Here is a 24,662-nt window from a genome sequence, read left to right as displayed (position 1 = left end):
GAACTCAACTGTAATCTCACAAACCCAATCGAACAAATTGAACTCCTAAGTCCTAATCGGCTAATCCTACACATGTAATCTCACAATCCCAATCAAACAAATCAAAATTGCAAAACCATCGGCAGTGAAATCGAAGTTTGTCTATACTTCCTCAAAGTGCAAAACTGTAAGAAACTAAGAATCCATGGCTTACATTTGCAGTCTTATGTGTTTGAAGCAACGGCGAAGCTGACGACGGAGAAACCACGGCGAAGCTGGCGACTCGAAACCACGGCGAAGCTGACGACGGAGAAACCACGGCGAAGCTGGCGACTCGAAACCACGGCGAAGCTGGCGACTCGAAACCACTTCCCCGAGCTGACGGCTGGACCAGGAAGCCGGAAGGCAGTCTCGGTGACCAGGAAGGCAGGTACTGGAGGTCTGGAGGCTCGAGACTTCGAGAGGAAATGAGGATTGAGGAATGAGTTTTGGGTTTCGATCGAAAGGACTCAAAGGAGAACTGGAGGCTCGAGACTTCGAGAGAAATGAGGAATGAGTTTAGCCTGTTTAGGTTTTAGGTCAAAAACCGATCGAAAATTTAGGAAAATAAAATAAATTTTAATACTTCGGGACGGGTCGGGCCTCTTAGGGATTTCTTCGAACCAAACCGAAACCCGTCCCGTTAAAACGGGACGGGACGGGACGGGCCCAAATAGTAAAATTTGAAGTTTCAAACCCGTCCCGTCCCGGCAGTTTTCGGGACGGGACCGGGTCGGGTTCGGGATTCCGGGTTCAAGTGCCCACCCCTAGTTTTTAACCTTATCAAATAGTCATGTTTTTCTTTTCCTTCTCTTTTTACGCCGAATAAATATCTGAGAAGGACGATTGAGATAAGATAAAGGAGTTTTTACTTTGTCAAAGAGTGGAAGAGCTCTAGGTTAAGTAAATGATCAATTATTCTATCAGTGTGCACTGCTATTAAAAGTATAAAGAGCAATGCAATGGCTAAAATTCAAGATTATTACTAAATCTGAGAATTCCAAATATAGGTTTTGTATTCATCGCACATGGTTTTAGGTAATTAAATTAGTAAATAGAGGTAAATTTCTTATCATAAATTCTTACAGACTGGATACTGGATACTATATGGCTGCGTTAAAAGGCTCCGAGTGTTCCACATTCAACTTGTTGAGTGCTTTTGGATTAAAAATGAAAATGAAACAGAAAAGTGTGTCAAGAAGTCTAATACTGGGTGGCACAAGGAGAAAATGAGAGAATCTATGTTGTGTACTCGGCGTTTATTTTGACGTAATCATAGCTCAAGTCACAGCCCCATGCTTGACCATGTCCCGGTCCATCACCTGTCGGAAAGGAACAGACATATCAAAAACGATAAGAGTAGTGATACATGAAAGATCTACAAAGTGAGTTGAGATTTTGAGGTTTGCTTCAAAACTAGTACCCAGGCAGATGGAAGAAGTATTGCAATTATATTTGCTGGGTCTCAATCAGACAAATTAACTTTGCATATGCTAAACACTGATCAGAAACTTACCGACAGCTACGTTGATTACAACTGTGCCATGGATCTCACCGGCTTTCCTGAGGTAGGCACTAGCCGCATCCCTGAAAAGAAATCCAAATACTCAAACCACTGAATTTTGGATATGAGCAGGTAACTTGCTGTAAAGTAAAACGTGCTTCGACACTGAATCAAACATCTTTTAGCAAACTAAAGTTGAATGTATTAGTTGTCAGAGACATACAGCAACCAACACTTCATATCTGAGCACAATTGAACAGTGAAACAATTCCAACGACATGTGAAACAGACTATTGGGAACTTTATCACACAAGCTCTTGAGGTAAAAGAAAATTCATGATTTGTTCCTAAAAATAACAATCTCCTATTGGAATGGTATACAAATTCTCCTTCCACAACACCCTAAGTGATAACCAGCATTGTATGTAGGTAGTGGAAGGAGTTATAGAAGTAGCAATATGGTAGGAATGTGTAACTAGACGGACCCAGTTCTTTGTTCTAGTCCAAATATTCAATTAGAAAAAAGTCAACGAGAATCCTTTCTGTTACCTGTCGAAGGATTGTGGTTCCCCACCATCCATCAGCAGAGTATCACCTAGCAATACTCGAAGCTTAGTTTGATCAAAAGAAATACCCGCATAGCCTGCAGCAGCAGCGATGCGTCCCCAGTTTGGATCTCTTCCATATACAGCAGCCTGTTGACATTTTCAAAAGTCAGTAAAATTTTCAGTATAGAAACATCAAAAAATAGAGTTGGGATATCATGCCTTAACAAGCGAAGAAGATGCCACAGACCGCGCTATCTTTGCTGCTTCAGCCTCACTGCCTGCACCAGTCACTGTGACCTGCAAAACTAAGTCTGGGTTAGCAACGTTATGAAGTCATTTATGAAAGACCTCAGTTAAAGAGAGCACAAATAACTGCATATCTAGTACTCATGTAAATGGATCCCTCATTGAGCATTTTACATGACAAATTGAGATACAAAATTCAAAATTCAAATTCCAAAATTGGAAGAACGGGGAAACTACAGCAAGAGGGAAATTTTGCAATGTGGAAAACATTTTAAAGATAAAGATTAAGTAGCATATGAAAGGTTTAAAGCCTAGAGGATCACAAAATTTAAGACTCGATTATTTTAAAATCACACTGATTGCTTCAGATTTCTACTTTTATGCACTTTTATTTGCAGTGCTAAGCTTTGTGTTATACTCGGAAGGAAAGTTATTACAGTATTGATTGAGGTTCGGTTAGTACAAATATCCTTCAAAAGATTGCGCACCTCAATTAGGCATGTTGCTCCTTCTCCATCCCAAGCTATTGATTTGGCAAGACCTTGCATTACCTGGAAAATGAATACATTACGATTTACATAAACTGAATCCCAAGAATTGCTGCTGAAGAATAAATGTCAGGCAAGGTACAGAAGAGTCAAATTGAGCTGCACTCACCACATCAAGACATGCTTGAAGTTGTACTGCCTCATTACTGTTAAAGGTTGATATCTTGGTTGATCCAGACAACCCACTAGCTAAGGCAATGACAGTATCATTGGTACTGGTATCTCCGTCTACCTGCAGCAAACCATACCTGAAGTGGGTTATCATACTAAGAAACATATTGCAACAAGATACTATGTTATGATGTTAATCAATTGAGTTAAGAGCACTCTTTACATACTGTTATCTGGTTGAAGCTTCTATTTACAGAAATTTGAACCATTTTTCTCCAAACATCACTGCTAACCACGGCATCAGTTGTTACTACCTGTTCCAGGTAATTATCATACTCAGTTGATGTTTTGAGCTACTCAACAACATCCAGAAAGAAGCATCAGAAGACACATACACCAAGCATGGTAGCCATATTTGGGTGGATCATCCCGGAACCTTTTGCCATTCCCCCAACTCTTATGTTCGTGCCGCCAACCTGATGAATTCACGAGTTTCTGTTAGGACCTGACTGGTTTCTAGTAAGGTCATAGCTATAAGTTTCAGATTTCAAGAATTTTGATTTTCTACAAACTAAATAAAACAGGATACTGAAATAGTACTTATAAATCTTCACAAGACAAAGCTTCTACAGCTAATCAGCAATTAACTTAATTTCAATATTGCAGTTATACATACGGGATACAAGATCTTCACACCTGAGACTGAATTGCTACACTCTTGCTAACAAGGTCAGTAGTCGTGATTGCCACTGCTGCATCATCTGCTCTGCAGAACAAGACAAACTTACTTATTAATCCCCTTTGCTTCACGACAAAGAAGTAAAGCAGGAACAGAGAGAAGAAAAAAACACGTTAAAGATACTAAACAGAATAGGTACTGGCGAAAATATAAATAAACAGGTATCTAATGCAAGAAAAAATGTTAATTATCTGGGTTAAGTTGATAAGTATAATATGTACCCCTTAGTTGCCGGTGATAGTGATTTCACCAGGTTTGGAAGAGAGTTCAAAAGTGCTTCCTGCATATGAGGCCTAGAGAATGAATCATTTTGTACAGAATCATATTATATGTCTACAAATTTTTCATGCAATATTTTAGCTGATCTGTTTACTCTTCCAAGAAATACTGTGCACATCAGTTTGGTTAGCATAATAAGGAAATAGGCATGGAGTTGCTAGACATTACCTTTTTTATTCTTTGCCCAATCACGCCAGTGGATTCAATCAGCACTTCCTCTGGCCTTATTTGAAGTAGCTTAAGGACAAAGATTCATAATTACAATGACATCCCAAACCAGCCTATGCAGGAATATCTATGAGATTGACATATCTGTCACCCTGAATGTCACATACCTTAGCAAGGCTGCTGGCACTTTCTATTACATCTTGATAACCTGCATCACCCTGAACAAGATTGGAAAGTTTCTTAGCCATGTACGAAGAATAGTAACAACATATTAGAGAGTGACTCAAATCCCAAATATATGGAGGACAAAATAAATGACAAACTGAGCACATATATCAATAAATCCTACTGCATTGATAATGAAACACAATACAGAAAGAAGTTACAGAGCATCTTGTTGTTCTGAAAGCTTACCGTTGCTGCATTGGCTTGGCCAGCATTTATCAAAACTGCCCGTGCCTAACAAGTTGTAAAAACAAATTTGCCATTAGCAGATTATGACAAAACTAAAACATGAGAAGTATTATTAAACACATTACAAATATATATACAGACTAAACATATAAGTTGGTCGCCAGATAAAAACTAATATTCAAGGTGGACCCAGGAGAGTATGATTCACTGATTCCTAATTATCACATAAAAAATCACCCCTATCAGAAAGTTGCAGTTCAAGGTCATGAAAGTTCTGACCCCCACTTAAGTTAAAAACTCAACATTCAACCTCCTTAGTATAAGCAAAAGTGAAACCAATATTCTTAAACCCATAGCCATCGAAGACAGAACTTGATGGATGTGATCATTCCATGAATAATTCAAAAGCCAAGAATTTTGAGCGGCTTAATCTATGTCGGTCTTCAGGAAGAAGAAATATCACCATAGTGGTCTTTATTAGAGAAATAGTATCCATGACTAACACAACTATCCGATCACGAAATTAAATCACCAAAGAAACCCCCAAACAACAAGTTGATCACTCTCATCATCACCGAATAATAAATAAACGAAGCATTCAAATCACAATATACCCTGGCATACCGTTTTCGAAGTGTTTAATATACTTTTGCAGTATAACACAGGTGCAGCTGCTACCACATTTGTAGTAAATGATCCTAAAAGTAAACAAAAACGAAAACACCATGACTATCAACACATTAATCAGCTTAAGAGACTATTAATTTGAACTAAGAACATCAAACAAAATGCACAGCTGACCAGCAGAAATGGCATCAACGTCACAAGTGACAAGTGCAAGATCAGGTTTATCTCCTTTGGCGCGCAAACCGCCGTATAAACCAGCAGCTTTGAATCCCTCCGCCGCCGTAACTCCGCCGGCAACCTACAAACTCACACAGAATTACAGTGAAACAAAATTGACTAACCAGTCAATCCAAGACGGCGTCGTTCAGAAGGCTCACCTGCTTCCAAGGCCCTTGAGGGAGCGAAATCGGAGCCGCCGGAACGTGATTAGCGGCTTCCGTTGCCGACATTGAAATGGCGCGAAGCTTGAAGTCCATCTGAGACGAAGCAAAACGAAAATGAGATCAGAATGAAGAAGAGGGACAGATGATTAGACAGTAGAGTTTTGGAGCGAAAAGTGAAAAGTGACCTTTGAAGAGTGAAATGCAGGAAATTTGATGGAGACGTAGTGAGGAAGACATAGATACATCTTGGCACCGGAATCGGAAATTACTGCGTTCTGGAAATTGAATTTGAAAAACAGTGTTTTGCGGTTTCCGGGTTTAGAAGTCAGTAGGGTTTTTGCGCCCTTCACGTTTCGAGCAGGAGCGGCTATATACTATAGTGGAAACAGCACGTGATTCTCACGCTCTCATTTACGAAATAAAGACTTATCATGTCACAAGTCATGTAGTCACTTACTTGTGTAAAAGAAAAAATAAACAAATTAGACAAACTCAAAGCTACTTGGATATTCAATTTGTCAAACAAGAAGTAAAATTCGATTTGATCAATACAGTTTGTCTAACAACAAAGAGAAATTCGATTTGATCATTGAATTGAATTGTATGGTGAAGATGCTATGTCCTCATATTAAACGGAAATTTGTCCAACTTAGACAATGAAAGTAGACCCAAAAGGTTGAGCACTGGGCAGAAAAGACATTTAAAGTATGTAAGGCACTAATGAAAGAGAGCCTACATTGGCATGTAGATTAAAGCACTGAAGTAGTCCAACAGAGGCCAAAATGAACCCATACAGAACAAGGTTAGCAAGGTCTCCCTGTTCAAAACAATCCACCTAAAAGTCTGTTCATACTAATACAAATGGCAATGAGGTATAATGTTTAAATTGCCTTCCTTTCATCACAATGAGATCCACCGAGTAACCAACGAAATCATCCACACCATCCAATTGTCTTGTTTACTTTGAAACCATTATCAGAAGACTCTTGCTGCGCTTGAGGTGGGGGTCTATACTCCCTAGGCTTGGCAGGGTCAACGAAAATGACCCACCCATCCAAGAACTTGCCATTCATTCCTTCTTTTGCCTTCTCAGCTTCTTCAATCGTTGAGTATGTAATGAAAGCAAACCCCTTTGATCTTCCAGTTGCCCTATCGGTTATCACTTTTGCTGCAGAATCATAAATGCAAATGCAAGTTAACAACAGAAGCAACCCAAGAAAGGGAGAGGAAGTTAGGACAAAAGAAACAAGTCTCTTACCCTGTTCAATCTGCCCAAATTCAGAAAACGTCTGCTTAAGTTTTTCATCAGTTGTTAATCTCGAAAGTCCTGTTCATTGCAAAGACAACAATTACGCTTCAGATTCATCGCATGTCATTAGAAAAAGTCATGTAATGAATAACTGAGTACGATCTTTAGTAGACCTCTATACACATTAATAGAAGCATGTACGAATCTCTCTCAAAATTTATAGTAAAGATGATATGACGACATCTTTGTATCGCATCGGAATTTGGTGAATGCTCTAACTTCTGGCAATCTCAAATTCTTAAGGGTTAAAATGCTTCAACTCGGTACGGCCAAATAACACTGCCACATTGATTGCGACTCTGATTTAGGGATTAAAAACAGCCTTAAAACTAGAAACACTATACTTCTCACGATCTTCCAACAAGTAGGAACCCATTAGTCTAAAGCTTCTAACAAGCAAGATTAAGAATCAGAAAACCAAAAATGAACACCGATGGCTGTGGCAATGAATAAGACTCAAAATTCAGGACAGCTAGGTTCAAGGGACTATAAACACTCAAAACAGGCACAAGAATGCGCATTACAAATAGGCCTACTAGAGCTCGCATCATTTGGGAGGAAACCATACACCAATATTTACCCATAGCCAAAAAGAAAGAAACCCATCAAAACCAATAACCCAAATACACATATTGCAATAATCAACACACAGAATTCAATCAACTTTCTTACAGGAAAATCACAGTGAGAGGAATTATATAACAAAGAAAAATCGAGAGTGAAGAATGAAATGTACCGCTGATGAATAGCTTAGGGGATGTGAGGGTTGTATTGTGACGAATGGCAGCGAATTGGGATGGAAGAGCAGATGCCGATCCGCCAAGAACGCGACGGAAGCTAGACATGAACGCCATCTGAGACGATCCGAATCCGATGGAAATGATAACCGAGTTGGGGATTTTTTGGGGGTTTAGGGTTTATTGACGATGAGACAACGTAAAGGTTTGGGTCCACGCAGAGAAGCTGCTAAACCCTCAGGTCCTTCAGACTTTTTTTCTCTCTCTCTCTTTTTTAACAAAAAAAAAAAAAAACGTGGGGGTTTCTGGTATTTTCTGCAACCTGTAGGGCCGGCCAGCCAGAGATAAGCCCAGTTACAACTTACATAGCACAAAATGAAGCAGGCTATTGTTCTTTCTTTCCTTTTTTTCCTCCTCATGGAAAGGATGCATTTTCTGAGACTTTTTACTTGAAAAGGGAATGGACATGCTACATTTTTTTCTTAATCACATCAACAATTCAAAATCGTTGTAGTTCAATAAATCAAACTAACAACCTTCCATTTACAAATAAGAGACTTATGCCACCCGACTGAATGATTCTGAACAAAACATTCTACATTTGAGTGCAGGTATTAAATCTTTCACCTACAATAAGTGATGGATGCCTCTCCCCCTTAACATCAAAAAATGAAAGGGCCTTTTTTTTTTTAGTAGAAAAGATGAAAGGGCTTATTGGAAACATTCAGAATCAAACTAGATGTTAGCATGCCCATGTTAATGTTTGTGGATCATAATTTAAGGGAAGGAAAACTACGCAACCCAAATCCATCCAACCTTGAAAACAATAAATAGCCAAAATGCCAGTTCATTAACAGAAAAAGAGCAACCAGTAAAAACTGGTGACATTTATTTTTCTTACAACCAAAAAAAAAAATGGATACTTCTTTTTTTCCATTTTCAAAAAGGAAAATTTCGTGATACATTATCCCTGAAACGTGAAAACAAAAAAATAGAAGGAAAAAAATACGCTGGATGCATGCATAATAAAAGGTCAGCATGCACTACTTTTCTTTTTTTTCTTTTTACATATTTCTCTTCAACTCATTTCCCTACTCATCAGCTGGTTCATAGGGGAGATGAATCACTACCAGGAGACATACCAGAAACATGAATCACTATCAAAAATAAATATATAAAAAAAGCAAGATGTTCTAAATCTAACATCAGGAACTTTTCAAGAAATCGACAAGTTGTCAATCCATCGACCGCACCATCTTTTCTAACATCGATGTCCCCCTGAAAACTGTCAGCTGAACCTCCTTCATATATTTTGATAGCTGAGAGACAACAATATTCTGCTGTTAGTACATTCCACATTTGAGAGACCAACAAAAGATTCCAAGCAAACAAGTATGGCAATTCACTTACTTGCTCGTCCCTCATCTTTTGGAAGCCTAATTTCTTAGTCCAGATTGACTCCGCTTCCTCAGCAGCAGGGAGAACCAGTTTTTCCACTTTCAGGGAAAGGAGTAACATTTCTATACAGGAAAATAATGCTTGGAAATAACCCTATAAGAAGAACAAACATATGAGGTCCAACACAAACAAGCAACTAGTTCTCAGATTAGTAATATCAGCTGGACAAGTGAGGATTTCAGATTCGACATCCATGCTTACTTTTCCTTGATGTTCTCTACTTGTAGCCACAATCGGAAGCTCAGCAACTTCCCGACCAAAAATCCTAAGAAGACCAGCAGATACAACAACAGACCTGTCCAAAATAATAGAATCAGAAACAAGATGATTATCAACTGTGTAAGACTAAGTACAGTTTCAATAGAGAAAAAAGAAGCAACAATAATACCAGAACAGTAACATACCTCACTGTTAAGACAACACAATACATTCCTCCAAACTCTTGGCCTGAAATATTTCTCCTGAAGTACAATGAAAAAAAAGTGCTTACCGTTAGCAGAAATCTAACATTGAGCCACCAAACACAACAAGCTACACAAGAACGACAAAAATCAATGTCTATAGCCTTCTTATAAGTTTGAAACTTCAATTGGGATTATAGATTTACTTGGACCAACGGAAATATTCTTACATCAACATCTAATTTTTAGATATGATGTGTCTAACAAAGTTTGTGCTCGAAATAATATCACCCATTCAACAATTTGAAAACATTATAAGGTGTAACATAAATATTCACAAATAATCTTGACTGAAACAATTACTGTTGTATCTGGGCTCAAGTGTATGCCTATACAAGTTTTGCAGATTAAGAAGCATGTCAACGCACAAAAGGGATTACTTACCCATATACCATAACAGGAATCAAATCACGACCAGATTTTGCAACAATGGGGTCAAAGCACTCCTGGCAATAATAAACAGGACATATAATTAGGCAAAATTGTATGTATGTATATTAAGAAGTAGAATTGTATACATAAGGGTAATAGACACACACGCATGCATAATTCTTATGGAAGCATGAGAACAGATATGAAACATCAACTACCAGATCCGCACACAGGTGGATATTTGGGAATTGCAACAAACAATTGGGAAGGAAAAAGAAAAACAAGTCCCAGTTCACATGAAGGCAACAATTTTTGAAGTGCTTTGAAATATTGAACAAAAATATCAAACAATGAGGGCAAAATACATCATGGAATCACATATACTTACTCGAAAAATCGCAGCAGCACTTGATAAAAACGGTAGATGTTCTGGACAGCGACTTTTTCCACTGAAAATTCTCCATTGAACATCATCTGCCACTCCATCAATAAATATACCTCTATCTGCATGCTTCCTGATTATTGGATCTGACAATGGAGCTGGAACCCGCTCTGCTTCCTTGAATACTAAATTCTGTAAAGCCTCAAAAATCCTATTACAGTCATCACAGCAAAACCACTTATCCTTGGGGAGTTCCTGCAGTAAGGTGAAAGAAAATTAATTATTACCCTAGCAACCAAAAAGTACAAACTATTGCATGACTAAAAAGTAAAAACTCACCTTTAAGTCGCATAATCCATTGTCCCGTAAGCAACCAACATGATACTCCTTCTCACACTGAATAAGAATCAAGGGTGAGAAAAACAATGACATGAGTGGTAGAGATAATTTGACATAATTCCAAGTATATATGAACAGAAGAATGGAAAGGCAAGACATACTTGGTCACAGATTATAACCGTTCGCTCATCGAATAAAGCTGCACTGAAGTCGTTTCTCCTAATAAAAATTATATAAACAGTTAACAGTTAAACATAACTAATAACAAAACAAAAACGAGTTAATCAATCAAAGAGATCACTTCTGCAGTGCACACCTACAATCTACATTCTTCACTTTTAGATAACAAACTAATTATCCAAATTAAAACATGGTATTCCCAAGAAACTGTTTGTAGCCATAGCATCATGTTGAGAGAGGTAATGCAGTCGGACTAATAAAATCTGATCAAGTTACCGCACCTTTATACTATGAGTTCCCTTCGACCCAGATTTCATAGAAAACTTGCCCTTCCCAGAAAAAAAAATCTTCACTTTATAACAACCTAATATGTACAGAAGAATGAATGATTTATAAAAGCTATAGCAACACACCTGCAGAGGACACAACCACCGATTTCAATTTCAGGTGCTTTGAATTCCCGTGTCAAACGTATTACAATTGGTCTTGCAATACTTGAAGATCCTCCAGCAGCAGTTTTACTAACATTTTGAAAATTATCTCTACAATTCGGACAATGCCAATCGCTTTCAGGAATCCATTCTGAATTCAAACAAGCTGCAATATGAAACTATTTAGACCCAGAAATAAGGGAGGGAGAGAAATGTGCTTCATGAGTGACAAAATTTAATAATGTCATGTGCAGCAAAAACCACCCAAACCTCTTTTTTTAAAATAAAAAATATAATAAATAATAAAAGAACAGTTCAACTGAAATACTAAAACAAGGGAAAGACTAAAGGCATCATCAAAGAAAGTATGGTAGACATACTAGCCCAGCCAACATAGTTGGATAAAATAGGGCCTTTTGCATAGCATTTAGTTACTTGTGACTAAAAAGACATCACAAAAAAAAATCTGGAAATCTGATGGAATGCCAAAAGCCCAAAAATAATAAAAGATGTATAATTTTCAACAAAAATAAAACCAAGCATCTAACAATAAAATTCAAAATGAATCTTAACCTTCATGAAAAGCACGAGGGCATCCATCACAAAGAATCATCTTCCCGGTATCATGTCCGCATACTGCACACATATCATCACTTCCATCACTGGCACCAGTCGTAAGGTTCTGCCCATTGGCCAATGACGTGGCTATATCATGAAGCGTCAATCCATTGGATATATAGATGTGACGATAGCTGCAAAAGGACATGGGTTTTCGTATATGAGACATTAAACAACTAAAACAAACTACCAAAGTTCTTTGGAGGCTACTCACGGTTGACGCCTTGCAGACATTCCGGCATGAGCTTCAAACTGTGAAGGGCTTATCTGTTCAAAAGCACATAGCACGAAATTGATGAGAGAGAGATCAGGGAGTGAGGGTCTAGCATAAAATGTATAAATCATATTTAATGTGGTCTGTGCAGCTCGGAATTTACCTCTTTGTTGCAACAATTACATACTATACCATTCCCGTGCTTATAGCCTCCAAGTATTCTCTGAGAATAATCAGTTAATCACCAGATCACTAAAATTTGAAAATGGCACATATTTAAAACCTGGAACCAGCTTCAACAGGGGGAATATAATTTTTAACAGCATACCTGTCCTTTCATATAGTATGCCAATTTAGCCCCATCTGGAAGCCCATTTGGCATGAATAGTAGCCGGTGCAGATCATTATCCCTACCAATAGCACAAATTTCCCGATCAATAAAAAAAAATAGCAAATTATTGGAACAACTTCATATAGAAATCTCAAATACAAAATGAAAAGAAGAAGGGGAAGGGTGATACCTTCTCTTATTGCCACGTCCGGTAGTTTTCTTCTGGTGCATAACAGAGTAAGGAGTATGGAAGCTTGGTCTGCACAACAGATATAGTTTCAGTTTTTCCCATGCAAGAGAATGCATATTATCTAATATAAGCTGAGCTGAACAAACCAATATCAATGAAATGGAATCTAGAATACTGCATGACAGAATAAGATGTCAAACATTTAGTGTAAAGACGAGAAAATCCAAAGTGTAAGCTTGATACCTGGGCAATGAATGAGGCAATTTAGGAAGCTTGGGCTTCTTGGGAACCCGAGGCAATTTAGGAAGCTTCACGGAATGTCTTTTATCCACTTCAGCCCCATCAAAGCAGTAAAGAGATTCTACAGATTAAAATAAATAAATAAAAAATATTAGATGGTAAAGTTTTGAGCAAGTGTTACTTAGTTATCTATAATGTGAGGAATATTATCTGGGTACAGATATTTTATCACCTTTCCAGATCCTGAAGAACCCTTCATTAACAGCAGGACCAGCTACTGCCTCTATCACTTCATCCAGCTTGTTGAGTGGAGCAGTCTTCAATTCTTGGATGATATTATAAACCGGCCTTCCATTCTCCAAGAATATATGATTATTGGGATGGCGAGTTTTGACACCAGCATGCTGCTCAAACTCAAACGCACTGAGCACCTGTTGATATCATGAAAAGAATCAGTTATAACTCATATCTCAATTAAACTAGAAACAAATAGTCAAATATGAAGAGTGAGTAAACTTACATTGGTGTAATTGCAGGATGAACAGCCACACAAATAACCACCACCACTTATAATTCCGTCTAGCTCCACCTGCCAAGAGTACAATTTCTATTAGGCCTCTCGACAAATAAAAGCTCAAACTGCAAGCATATGAGAGAATTTATACACACTTCTAGCATATAAAGTACCTGTGACCCAGTGGAAACATACTTCACTCGAGCTCCATCAAGAATACCAGTAGCTAATAGCTTTTTAACATTACTAGGGTAGCACTCTGGAACCTTGTTAGAGACCGACTCCCTGACATGAGCATGTGACCTTTCTCGCATCCCCCAACTCGTACCAGCCATTTCTCGAAAGTCACTTCCAGGCTCACCTCCATAGGACGAATCACTTCCAAACCCATTATGTACAGTCTGACTCAATGAAGTAAACACCTGGTTCTCATAATCCTCCTTTCTTTTGCTGAACTTAAACGTGATTTTGCGAATCCCAGATGAACTAGACGGCTTAGGAATTTCAACTACAACACGAGTCGTATCCGTCTCAATCTGGCCATTGTCATTCTCAGCAGGCTCTCCAACGCTCAAACTCTCCTCCTCGGAGCCGGAATTCTCCAAACTCGAAGAAGTCACTTCTCCACACTCTACCTGATTACTATTTGCCAACTCCGCCGGTTGGCTAGTAATGTCCTGAAAGCTGGAGCCATTCTCCTTGGGAGAGACAACCGGATTCGAAACTTCGGAGCGTATATCTTCATTCGAGACCTCTTTGGCTTGCTTCTTGTTTGGAAAAGAGTCCGGCTCAGTATCATCCACGAGACACTGATGGTCTCGCTTCAATTCAGTTCTCGGGAAGCTCTCGATTTCCACTCCCCCATTTGTCAATCGATCCTCTTCTCCCATACAACTCCACTCGAAATTCAATTCCACTGCCAATCAATCCACTCTCCAAGCTTCCGATACAGCATTCAATAACAAAAAACCACACGTCCAAAATCGAATCCCAATTCACAACTCTGTCGAATCCAATCTGTCCAGAAATGAATAAGCCTCAGAATTCGATAACAGTCTGATCCTAAAATCAAGAACTATAACCAAAACCACACAAATCGAAAAGAAAAACCGAAATTCGTATTGAGAAGAACCTTACTGATCCAAATCTGAGAAAATCAAATCGAACAAGGCCTCCTCCAAATCCGAATAAACAGACAGAAAAGGTCAGAGAGATCCAATCGAATCTGGAAAGAAAGAGATCTGGAATTTAGAGAGAGAGAGAGAGAGAGAAAGAGAGGGAGTGAGATCGAAGAGTGAAAATTTAACGCGGGATGTGGAAGGGTTAGGGTTTTTGCAATTCAGTTTCAGAGGGTAACTAACGTGCAGAGCGGCAAAATAGGAGAGAAACGAAAAGCTTGGCTCGCGCTCGAGATTCAACTTTTGAGGAAGAGAGAGAGATAGAGTCCCTCCTTTCTTTTATTTATTTTTTTTTTTTTTCAGGATAAAATTGGAAATGGAATTGCAAACTTTGGAAGAAACGAGAAGGCAGGTGGTGGATAAAGTCGATGGGCCCGATTTCTCGGCCTATCGTATTGAGCCACGTGGCGTGGAGGTTGGGAAGTTTTTAGGGGGAACTGGAACTGTCACGTCGAGGACACGTGTGATGGTGGCGCAGTTAAGAGATTTGTCTACTCCCGCTGCTTTTATGATGGTTTTTGATTGCGTCATTGGTTGAGTGTGGACCGTTGGATGGTCCAGGTGGCGGCATCCCAGAGATTGTGGAGACTCTTGGCGGGGTGATGATTTCATAACCGATGGGAGAACAGCTGTCATCGCCGGGAAAGTACGAGAAAATATGGATAACAGACGTTTCTGTTTTCCGTCTGTTTTGTTTGAATTAATGAAGGAGTCACGGTGAAGCAATTGAACTACCCAATTATTATTTTTTGGACAAAAATGATAAAACAGAAAATTTATCGATTAAATTTCAATTACTTGTAATTTTCATTGTAAATATAAACATAAACCAGTCATTCTCCACACATGTTTTGCATGTGTAAATATTTTTTATTTTATTTTTTTCAAAAATAAAAAATAAAACTATCATTAAAAAAAGATAGTTTTTATAATAAAAGTATATTTATAAATGTCATAATTGTCTTTGTGATTTAATTAATTCTGAAAGTTTTTTAATCTTCTAAGGTCATTTTTGTCAAAATCAAACATTTTTTATTTTGACTAACAAACCCTCTTCTCTTAATAATAGTATATATATATATATATATATTTGTTTCAATTCTTACATAACTTTCAATTAATTGTTATTTTCATTGTTTAGATTTATGAACATTAGCTACTACATTAAAGGAAGCTTAGAATTTACTAAGAAGTTTTATATTACTGCAAGGATACGTTCCGTCAAACTAAAACTATGAGAAGAGATATAGAAAATTTGAAAATGAAAGATACTGAGATCCTCAAAGATTACTATTCCAATGCATATATTTGTTTCAATCATTACATTATATTCATCCACAAATGTTGTTTTTGCGTGATGAAAGATCTCATGATAGATCCACAAGTCATATTTTCTTATACATATTTTGCTTGTGCAGTGCATTTGCGGGTAGTTCCTAGCATAGTCAAGTAATTATATTTATAGTCTTATATTATCATGTGATAGTGTCATGCATTTGGTGGTCTAGGCCAATTAGATAACTCGACTTTAGTGAGGACCAATGCAGCAGATGAAAAAACTTTAATATCAAATTACATTATATACACATGGTGATCGGACTATATTATTATTTCAGAATTGTCAAGCAAAATATGCACGAGATAAATAAACAAAATCTAGAAGTCTGCTCACTTAAATGATAGTTTATGAAGATTTGTGATTTATAAGTAAATCCAATGGCTAAAAATAAATTCATAGTTTAGTTTATCATAATATCATCTTTTAAATTTAACACACTCGGTTGAAATGCACTTATCCATCACTATTTCTTAAAATGGTCTCACTATATGAGCATGAATGAAGAAATCTACTTTAAATATTAGAGAAATCGCCGCGTGCTTCTTCAAGTAAGACATCCATAATAAAACACAACAAGCAATATCACTTAGCCCCTCTCTCATTTTTGAAATCTCCAGCTTTAATAATGAAGCACATAATTATCTCGAGGGGAGATCATAGTTGTGTAATTTTCACTGAAGTACAATGAAGATGGATTTTGATCATACTCACGTAATATGTGTTCTACAAGGAGTCAAAACTAATGTGGGGTACTATGGGAGCCCTAAATCATGAATTGCGAGTTTACTGGTAGGTATATCCAATAACATATATGTTTTTCTTTTTATTGAGATCTCATCGTTGTTTATTGAAATGAATGATTCTTACTAAGCTCGTTTGTTAAATTCTAAAATGGATTAAATACTAGTTACTCTTTGTCTTGTGCTCTCTAAAACAATTCAGTCTCTAAATAGAATATTCTTATGGCACGTTTACTTACTTGGAATGGAAAATAATAATGAATCGGAGACAAGTGGAATGGGAGAAGAAAGGAATCGGTATTGATTCCGGATGAATGATTCCTAAACGCATCTCCCCCCTTCGTAATCGAATTCATGAGTATTCAGGAATCGATTCCTGATAAATAGGTGGGACCTACACCAATTCCGATTCCTTCATGTGTTAGTAAACACAGGAATTCTTTTACCTGGAATCATTCTGATTCTTTTATGTGTTAGTAAACACAGGGGTGTTTTTACTCCGTAATCATTCCATTCCATTCCAAGTAAGTAAACATTCCATTAATTCTCTCAATTACTCACCTAGTGGGTGTAAAATAACTATTATACCCCTAACTTCCTCTTTTCTTTTTTTTCTTTTTTTCTCTCTCTATTTTTTTTTTTTTTGGATTACCTATTCTTCCTATAGGAGAGGCCTCGAAGGAGTGTAAGCCGGTTCGGTAGGGAAGAGAAGGAAAGGTAAGCAGAAAAGAAAAGAAAAAAAGAGAAAATAATAAATTTAAAAAGAGGAGAAAATGAGGGGTATAATTGAGGAATATTCTATTTGATTTAGAATGTGATGGACTGAACTGTTTTATAGAGCAAAGTACATAAAATAACTAATATTTAGTAATTCTAAAATCAAAATAGAAAATTATCCAAAATAAATATATCAAAATAGAAATGCACGTGTGAGTGTGTGTGTGTGTGTTAAGGGAATAGGATATCAATATTTTTATAGAAGTATAGAACCAATAGTAGGTAACAACAAATATGACTTACTCGCGAGGGCCACATCAATATTAAGTCATGTTAGGCTACCCTAGATAACCTAAATGTTATCACCATAGTAATAAGCACTAATAACTAAAGAATCAAGACAATGAAATGGCAAAGGAAGAAGACTGCTTATTCTACGAAACCGTGACCACAATACACAGAGGGGGCTACCCCAAGTTCAAGTAAAAAATAGACCAAGCTATTAAAGAGAAAGGCCCAAGGCTTAATAGCTAGCCCAAGACCCAAAGAATACAGTCACATTACCCAGGCATATAACTCAAGAAGAAACCCACTTAATCCATACTGCCATCCATCCTCAAAAGCAGGTCGTCATCTCCATTTCCGCAAATCGGAAACTATCCAACGAATTGCCCTCACCAGAAAACGCAGGACTGCCAGTCAGGCTGCCGCCGCCACAAGAATTCCAAACATGCTCTGCGCACCATAGTCAACCTCTCCAAAAGAGGAAAGATCGCCACCATCACCACTAATATCGACGACGGACTACAACACTCCACCGCAGCCAGACTCAGCCACGGGCACACCGACGGACGCCGCATCAAACTTGACAACCAAACATGGAGCCATCACACTGGTGTGTCGTGATCCCAAACCCAGACTGAGTCGGCTCTACCAACGAGGCACATCACCACCATAAAGTGCCAGAGCATCAAAAGCCCGATCAGAAGTCAGAAATTTAATCACATCTCCTTCATGGAGAGAGATGCAGAGAAACCGAATGAGGCAACAACTTTCCCATACTAGAGAATGCCAAACGAAGCCTCCACGCCCTCGCAAGAGGTCGAGAAAGTAAGATACATGTCCAAAACCATCGTGCTGAGACGCCACCTATAAACCCTAGGGAGAGCCTACCAGATAGAGTAACCAATTGTTATCTACTGCATATATATTTGTTGGAATATTGAAAAATCTAAGTGTATATGTTAATAGAACAGTGCAGGTTCAAATTTACCCTTAATATAGACTACTATGCAATGCTTAGGTTACTCTCTCTTTGAGAGAGAGGTTGAGGCTGATGCCTTATGACAATAACTTAGCAAAATTGGTTCAAGGAGATGGTTCTTCTATTTCTATTGGCCATTATTAGGGTGGTGGTAGTGGCTCTTGTCATCGGTGAAACTTTTTCCTTATCTTCTCTCTCATATACTTGGTTTTGAATTAAGTTTTAAGGGCGGCTATGTTTATGTGGTTTAAGTGGTTCCTCTATGTGGAGGGGGTTTTGGGTTTATGTGGTTTAAGTGGTTCCTCTATGTGGAGGGGGTTTTGGCTTCCTACGAGCAGATTTCTCAATGGTGCAACTATGGTGATCTTCATAATAGCCTGACTCTGGGCTACCATCCCAGTTTGGCGGTGGTGCGGTAAAGAGCGACAGTATGGTGGTTGTTTGTGTGACTTATCTGCAATGTCAAGGTGAAGGCCAAAGAGTGGTTATGGTGGATGAAGGCTGGGTATGCCTTATTGGTGTAACACAGTCAGTGTCTAATGGCTTGGCCTTGATGATTGTAGATGGTTTCTTTGGTTGGTGGTCAAGATTGCTCGGCAAGTGAAGAGGTGTTGCTTTTGGTCTTCTGGATGGTGGTACTTAGCTGGAGTGCTTTCTCGCGATGGTGGCAATGATAGTGGTGGCTGCAAGGTGGAAGATGCAAGGGGCATTAGGGCTTCTTGGATAGGATTGGGCTTGGGTTTGGGTTTGTCACAAGTGGGTCTGGCTGGTTTTGGTCTTTATCTTTAATTGTTATTTTGTAAGGATTCATTTTCCTCCGGGGAAGGAATTCATACGTTCTCGAAAATGAGATATGTCGCCAAAAGTACCTACAGGCTGCAACATTTGTGCCGCTTTGATTTCCCGTGGATGTTTGTAGGGTAGTTTTGGCTATGCTTCATGATCTTTAAAATTGTTGAATTACTTGGGTTATGGCTCTTTTGTCAGTCTTACAGAGATAAGTCGTTAACTGATTATTTGTAATTTCACTGATTAATCAATAAGTTGACATTTTCATAAAATTAAAAAAATTAAAAAAAAAGGTTAATAGAATAGTGTGGGAAAACACTCATCAAAGAGTTGACTTGAAAATCCTAATAAAGTTCATAGTTTAAAATCTCTTAGAGACTCTTCAAATAAGATATTACCTTTCTAACTAATGTATGACCATATAGGCAAATAATAATAATATGGAGTCGCCCCTCTCTTTACTTACCTTTGAAGATTAGAAAGCTAATAACAATTTTACTTGCATAGAATAGGTGTAGCAACATGAAAAAAAGAGTGCATCTATGTTTATGAGCACAAAGGGAATTGAAATGTGTCGTTACATTTTAATATTTTATTTATTATTGAAATTAAATTTGGGTGAATTTATTTTGTGTTTAATTTCTGAATTTATTTGTGTGTTTAAATTCAGAATTATTTTGAATTTTATTTTGTAACTCAAGGTGTTTTATTTTGATTTATTTTGGCTTTTAATTCTTGTAACCTATGGCTTTTGGTTACTACCCTATTAATTATAGGGAGTGTCCTAAGAGTCTATAAATAGCACCATTTGTTACATGCTAAAGATATCCTTGTTTTTACGTAATACTATTACGAAACACTACTATTCACCCATCAACTTTCTTTCCAAAATCCCCCAAAGTGTTTGTGTGTTTTTTGGCTAAAGAAATGTGTTCTTTTGGTGGAGCTTTGGGTTCCTCCAATTTGTGCAGATTGGTGTGAGCCACACAACTTGTTGTTAGGCTGTTGTATCCTGAAGGGGACAAGTCAAGATTTCTGGTGCACCGGCATTATTCCGTAGAGGACTTGAATCTCCTTAAAGAGAGCGAGATACCCGCGCCTCAGCCTATTGTCAACGAGTTTCTCATATAGAAATGATAATTTTTATTGTAATTTCACCAACAATTTTAAGGAGATTCACCGAAGATAGAGTGTGCACAAGAGAAACCGTTAGACAATATGGGAGATCTCTACTTGAGAAAGATGAGTATAACTATTCTTTTTTATCTCTTGACTTATTTCTCATATAATGTTTATGACTATAATGAACTACTCATTGTTATTCAAAGAAATATTGAGAAGTTTTGTAGATTAACATGGAGAGAGTTCCAAAAATCCATGCGTCACAAGCAAAATGAGATTTCCTTGGAGACCTTGACGACTCGCATCCGCATTGAGGAGGAAACAAGAGGTCAAGATGTTCTTATGAAACATACAAACAAAGACACCTCCAAGGTAAATTTAGTATCTTCTAATAATAATATGCCCAATGGTCATTTTCATAAAAATTCTCTTATGCAGCCAAAGAATAAAAATATGAAAAAAGTTGGTAAACCTCACCAACAAAATAATGGCAAACCAAGCTCTGTGAATAAAAACCAATATTCTCATTCAGAAAATAAGCAACAATATACTTGTTGTTATATTTGTGGCAAAAGTGGGCATATTGCTCGAAAATGCAATTATCGAAAACATGAGGATGTTTCTCAAGCTCACGTCACTGAAGCACCATATATGGCAATGATAACTGATGTAAATATGGTTCAAGGTGTTGAAGGATGGTGGGCAGATTGTGGTGCTAATAGGCACATCTGTTATGATAAAGATTGGTTCAAGAAATACACTTCTTTTAAGGAGCCCAAAACAGTTATGCTTGGAGATTCACATACTACTCATGTGCTTGGAACTGGTGAGGTGGAACTCAAATTTACTTCTTGTTGGGTGCTAACTTTGAAAGATGTGTTGCATACACCTTCCATGAGAAAAAATTTAATGTCTAGTTATCTTCTTAATAAGGCTTATTTTAAACAAACTATGGAATCTGACCAGTATGTGATCATAAAAAAAGGTGTATTTGTGGGCAAAGGCTATGCTTGTGATGACATGTTCAAATTGAATGTTGAGAATAATAATCAAGCATCTACTTCAGTTTATATGCTCTCTTCTTTGAATTTTTGGCATGCATGTTTATGTCATATAAATAGTAGATATGTGGGAATCATGAGTAGCTTGGGTTTAATTCCTTCAATGCAAAAAGATTTTGAAAAATGTGAGACTTGCAGTAAAGCAAAAATTACTAGAAGGCCTCACAAAAATGTGGAAAGGGCATAAACCAAGTTTGGGTTATCTTAGAGTTTGAGGTTGTCTAGCCTTTGTGAGGTTAACTAACCCTAAAAGACCAAAATTGGGTGCTAGAGCTACTACTTGTGTTTTCGTTGGATATGCTTTTAATAGTACAGCCTATAGATTTATTGATTTTGAAAATCATGTTGTGATTGAATCTGGTGATGCAATTTTTCATGAAGAAAAATTTCCTTTTAAATCGAAAAATAGTGGGGGTCAAGAATCTAGAGAAAATATTTTTACACAACCTAGTTCTTCTTCTTCTAACTTACATATACAAGAAACTAATGAAAATGAACCTAGAAGAAGTAAGAGAGTTAGAGTTGAAAAAGATTTTGGCCCTGACTATTATGTTTATAATGTTGAGGAAAATCCTATTTATTTACATGAAGCTTTATCATCACCAGATGCAATTTTCTGGAAAGAGGTTGTGAATGATGAAATGAAGTCTCTGATTTCTAATAATACTTGGAAATTAGTAGATTTACCAACAGGTTTTAAAACCATTGAGTATAAATGGGTCATTGGGAAAAAGCTCAAACCGGATGGAAGTGTAGACAAATATAAAGCTAGACTTGTTGCTAAAGGCTTTAAGAAAAAACCTGATCTAGACTTTTTCAATACTTTTTCTCCGGTTACAAGGATTACATCTATTAGATTATTGATTGCTATTGCTGCAATTCATGATTTGATTATTCATCAAATAGATGTGAAAATAGCTTTTCTAAATGGTGATTTAGATGAAGAGATCTATATTGACCAACCATAAGGTTTTATAGAACCTGGTCAAGAGCACAAGGTATGTAAGTTATCTAAATCTCTTTATGGTTTAAAGCAGGCTCCTAAACAATGGCATGAACAATTTGATTCCTGCACGATTGAAAATGGTTATAAATCAAATGAATGTGACAAGTGCATACATTATAAATCTTTAAAAAATTCACATGTTATTATTAGCCTCTATGTGGATGATCTATTAATTTTTGGCAAAAATTTGCATGTAATTGATGAGACAAAAACTATGCTTAAGAGCAAATTGATATGAGAGATCTTGGTGAGGCTAATGTTGTTTTGGGCATGAAAATAACAAAAACATGTGATGGTATTTTTCTTAATCAGTCACATTATGTTGAGAAAATTTTAAAAAAATATGATTATGTTGGCCATAAGCATGTGTCTACTCCTTTTGATTCAAGTGTTCACTTATTTCCTGTTGAGAGTGAAAATGATGTGATTAATCAAAAAGAATATGCTAGCATAATTGGCAGTTTGCGCTATGCAATTGACTGCACTAGACCTGACATTGCATATGCAGTTGGAGTACTTAGCAGGTTCACAAGTAAACCAGGTAAAGAACATTGGTGTGCTAATATGCTATTGAGCGTGTTATGAAATATTTGCTTGGTACTAAAAATTATGGATTATTTTATAAAAAATATCCTGCTGTACTTGAAGGCTTTTGTGATGTCGATTGGAATACTCTGTCAGGTGATTCTCTCTCTACCACTGGTTATATTTTTACATTAGGTGGATGTGCTATTTGTTAGAAATCAAAGAAGCAAACAATAATGTCTAATTCAATCATTAAAGCTGAACTTATTACTCTAGCTTCAACAAGTGAATAAGCAAATTGGTTGAGAGATTTATTGCATGAAATTCCCTTGTGAGAAAAACCTATACCACCTATATTGATTCAATGTGATCGCACTGCAGCTATTGGTAGAGTAAATAACTGTTATTATAACGGTAAATCCAGACCGATAAGAAGAAAGCACAGTACTATGAGATCATATTTGAGTGATGAAATTATTAATGTGAATTATGTTAAATCATGTGATAATCTTGCAGATCCTTTAACTAAGGGCTTGGCAAGAGAAAAGGTCTAGAGTACATCGAGGGGGATGGGATTGAAGCTCATATTGTCATGAGCCATATATGAGGACACCAAACCTGGTGATTAGAGATCCTAAAAACTGGGTTCAATGGGAAAAACGAATCATAAGGTGGCTGTAAGAAAAAATGCACTATATTTTCTTACTCATCCCTATGATATAAGTGCATTAATCTTGTAACGTATATGAAGGTTGAGTTCGCTTAAAATTCTTAATAAAATCTGTAGCTCATATGAGTGGGATGTCATAGTTACAAGAGCATCATTGACAGATTTTACCTATATGAGTGTGAGAGTGGGGCTGCTCTCTATGAGAATTTGGCTTATTCTTGAAATACACTCATGAAAACCGGGACAAGAACAAGGCCGTAACGTGCTGGCTAATAAAGCTCATATTAACACCTGAATTATTATGTGTGAGCAGTAGTTCTTATTTTCCCTTAAGCAGTTGTAGTTCAAGTCTGAGACCACTATCAACTCTGGAGTAGGGATTGCTATTTCACTAAGTGAAGGTTCAGTGCAGAGCACACTTTCATGAAATATAATGGTTCGTCTTTGGCCGGTAACTTTGGTTTATATTTGTTTTAAAAATATTAATATGAGTGTGGGAATGTTGCTACATTTTAATATTTTATTTGTTATTGAAATGAAATTTGGGTGAATTTATTTTGTGTTTAATTTCTGAATTTATTTGTGTGCTTAAATTCAGAATTTATTTTGAATTTTATTTTGTAACTTATGGTGTTTTGTTTTGATTTATTTTGGGTTTTAATTCTTGTAACCTATGGTTTTTGGTTACTATCCTATTAATTACAGGGAGTGTCCTAAGAGCATATAAATAGCACAATTTGTTACATGCTAAAGATATCATTGCTTTAACGTAATACTATTACGAAACACTACTATTCACCCATCAACTTTCTTTCCAAAATCCCCCAAAGTGTTTGTGTGTTTTTTGGCCAAAGAAAGGTATTATTTTGGTGGAGCTTTGGGTTCTTCTA

The 24,662-nt window shown here is 37.1% G+C and overlaps 3 protein-coding genes across 4 annotated transcripts; all 3 read right to left on the bottom strand.

Annotated features, from left to right (window-relative positions):
• Positions 1-1,004: 1,004 nt before the first annotated feature.
• Positions 1,005-5,975, bottom strand: LOC112193557 (arginine biosynthesis bifunctional protein ArgJ, chloroplastic). The gene is made up of 17 exons (XM_024333746.2): positions 5,771-5,975; positions 5,580-5,678; positions 5,377-5,500; positions 5,200-5,273; positions 4,576-4,620; positions 4,329-4,379; positions 4,162-4,230; positions 3,936-3,994; positions 3,672-3,741; positions 3,371-3,451; positions 3,203-3,289; positions 2,974-3,096; positions 2,805-2,867; positions 2,290-2,367; positions 2,072-2,217; positions 1,535-1,605; positions 1,005-1,340 (listed from the first exon to the last, which is right to left on the bottom strand). Exons 1-17 carry the CDS (start codon positions 5,828-5,830, stop codon positions 1,258-1,260), a joined length of 1,383 nt encoding a protein of 460 aa, XP_024189514.1. The 5' UTR covers positions 5,831-5,975; the 3' UTR covers positions 1,005-1,257.
• A 324-nt stretch (positions 5,976-6,299) lies between these two features.
• LOC112193558 (organelle RRM domain-containing protein 2, mitochondrial) lies at positions 6,300-7,903 on the bottom strand. The gene is made up of 3 exons (XM_024333747.2): positions 7,631-7,903; positions 6,844-6,912; positions 6,300-6,753 (listed from the first exon to the last, which is right to left on the bottom strand). Exons 1-3 carry the CDS (start codon positions 7,746-7,748, stop codon positions 6,518-6,520), a joined length of 423 nt encoding a protein of 140 aa, XP_024189515.1. The 5' UTR covers positions 7,749-7,903; the 3' UTR covers positions 6,300-6,517.
• A 600-nt stretch (positions 7,904-8,503) lies between these two features.
• Positions 8,504-14,837, bottom strand: LOC112193555. 2 transcript variants are annotated; one of them, XM_024333740.2, is made up of 19 exons: positions 14,494-14,837; positions 13,535-14,378; positions 13,368-13,436; positions 13,080-13,278; positions 12,851-12,968; positions 12,608-12,676; positions 12,415-12,496; positions 12,250-12,309; positions 12,087-12,139; positions 11,828-12,006; positions 11,237-11,420; positions 10,805-10,862; positions 10,644-10,700; positions 10,311-10,559; positions 9,935-9,996; positions 9,494-9,550; positions 9,291-9,384; positions 9,042-9,182; positions 8,504-8,950 (listed from the first exon to the last, which is right to left on the bottom strand). In XM_024333740.2, the coding sequence occupies exons 2-19, from the start codon at positions 14,249-14,251 to the stop codon at positions 8,867-8,869; spliced, it is 2,532 nt and encodes an 843-aa protein (XP_024189508.1). In that variant the 5' UTR covers positions 14,252-14,378; positions 14,494-14,837; the 3' UTR covers positions 8,504-8,866. The 2 variants fall into 2 exon arrangements, with proteins under 2 accessions (XP_024189508.1, XP_024189506.1); XM_024333738.2 differs by having other exon boundaries at positions 14,499-14,837.
• Between the last annotated feature and the right edge of the window lie 9,825 nt (positions 14,838-24,662).

The sequence above is a fragment of the Rosa chinensis genome, chromosome 3 (genome assembly GCF_002994745.2).
Source record: "Rosa chinensis cultivar Old Blush chromosome 3, RchiOBHm-V2, whole genome shotgun sequence".
Taxonomy (NCBI): Eukaryota; Viridiplantae; Streptophyta; class Magnoliopsida; order Rosales; family Rosaceae; genus Rosa; species Rosa chinensis.
Note: the sequence above shows the minus strand (reverse complement) of the source record. Positions and strands in the feature narration are given on the sequence as shown.

Coding starts and splice junctions, on each gene's coding strand:
- LOC112193557 (XM_024333746.2), bottom strand. CDS start 5,830: ATGTATCTATGTCTTCCTCACTACGTCTCCATCAAATTTCCTGCATTT. Junction 3,742..3,935: donor CTATCACCGGCAACTAAGGG/GTACATATTATA, acceptor CTTGTTCTGCAG/AGCAGATGATGCAGCAGTGG. Junction 1,341..1,534: donor TGTAATCAACGTAGCTGTCG/GTAAGTTTCTGA, acceptor CCTTTCCGACAG/GTGATGGACCGGGACATGGT.
- LOC112193558 (XM_024333747.2), bottom strand. CDS start 7,748: ATGGCGTTCATGTCTAGCTTCCGTCGCGTTCTTGGCGGATCGGCATCT. Junction 6,913..7,630: donor CCCTAAGCTATTCATCAGCG/GTACATTTCATT, acceptor TGCAATGAACAG/GACTTTCGAGATTAACAACT. Junction 6,754..6,843: donor ATTTGGGCAGATTGAACAGG/GTAAGAGACTTG, acceptor ATGATTCTGCAG/CAAAAGTGATAACCGATAGG.
- LOC112193555 (XM_024333740.2), bottom strand. CDS start 14,251: ATGGGAGAAGAGGATCGATTGACAAATGGGGGAGTGGAAATCGAGAGC. Junction 12,310..12,414: donor CATACTATATGAAAGGACAG/GTATGCTGTTAA, acceptor GATTATTCTCAG/AGAATACTTGGAGGCTATAA. Junction 10,560..10,643: donor ATGGATTATGCGACTTAAAG/GTGAGTTTTTAC, acceptor ACCTTACTGCAG/GAACTCCCCAAGGATAAGTG.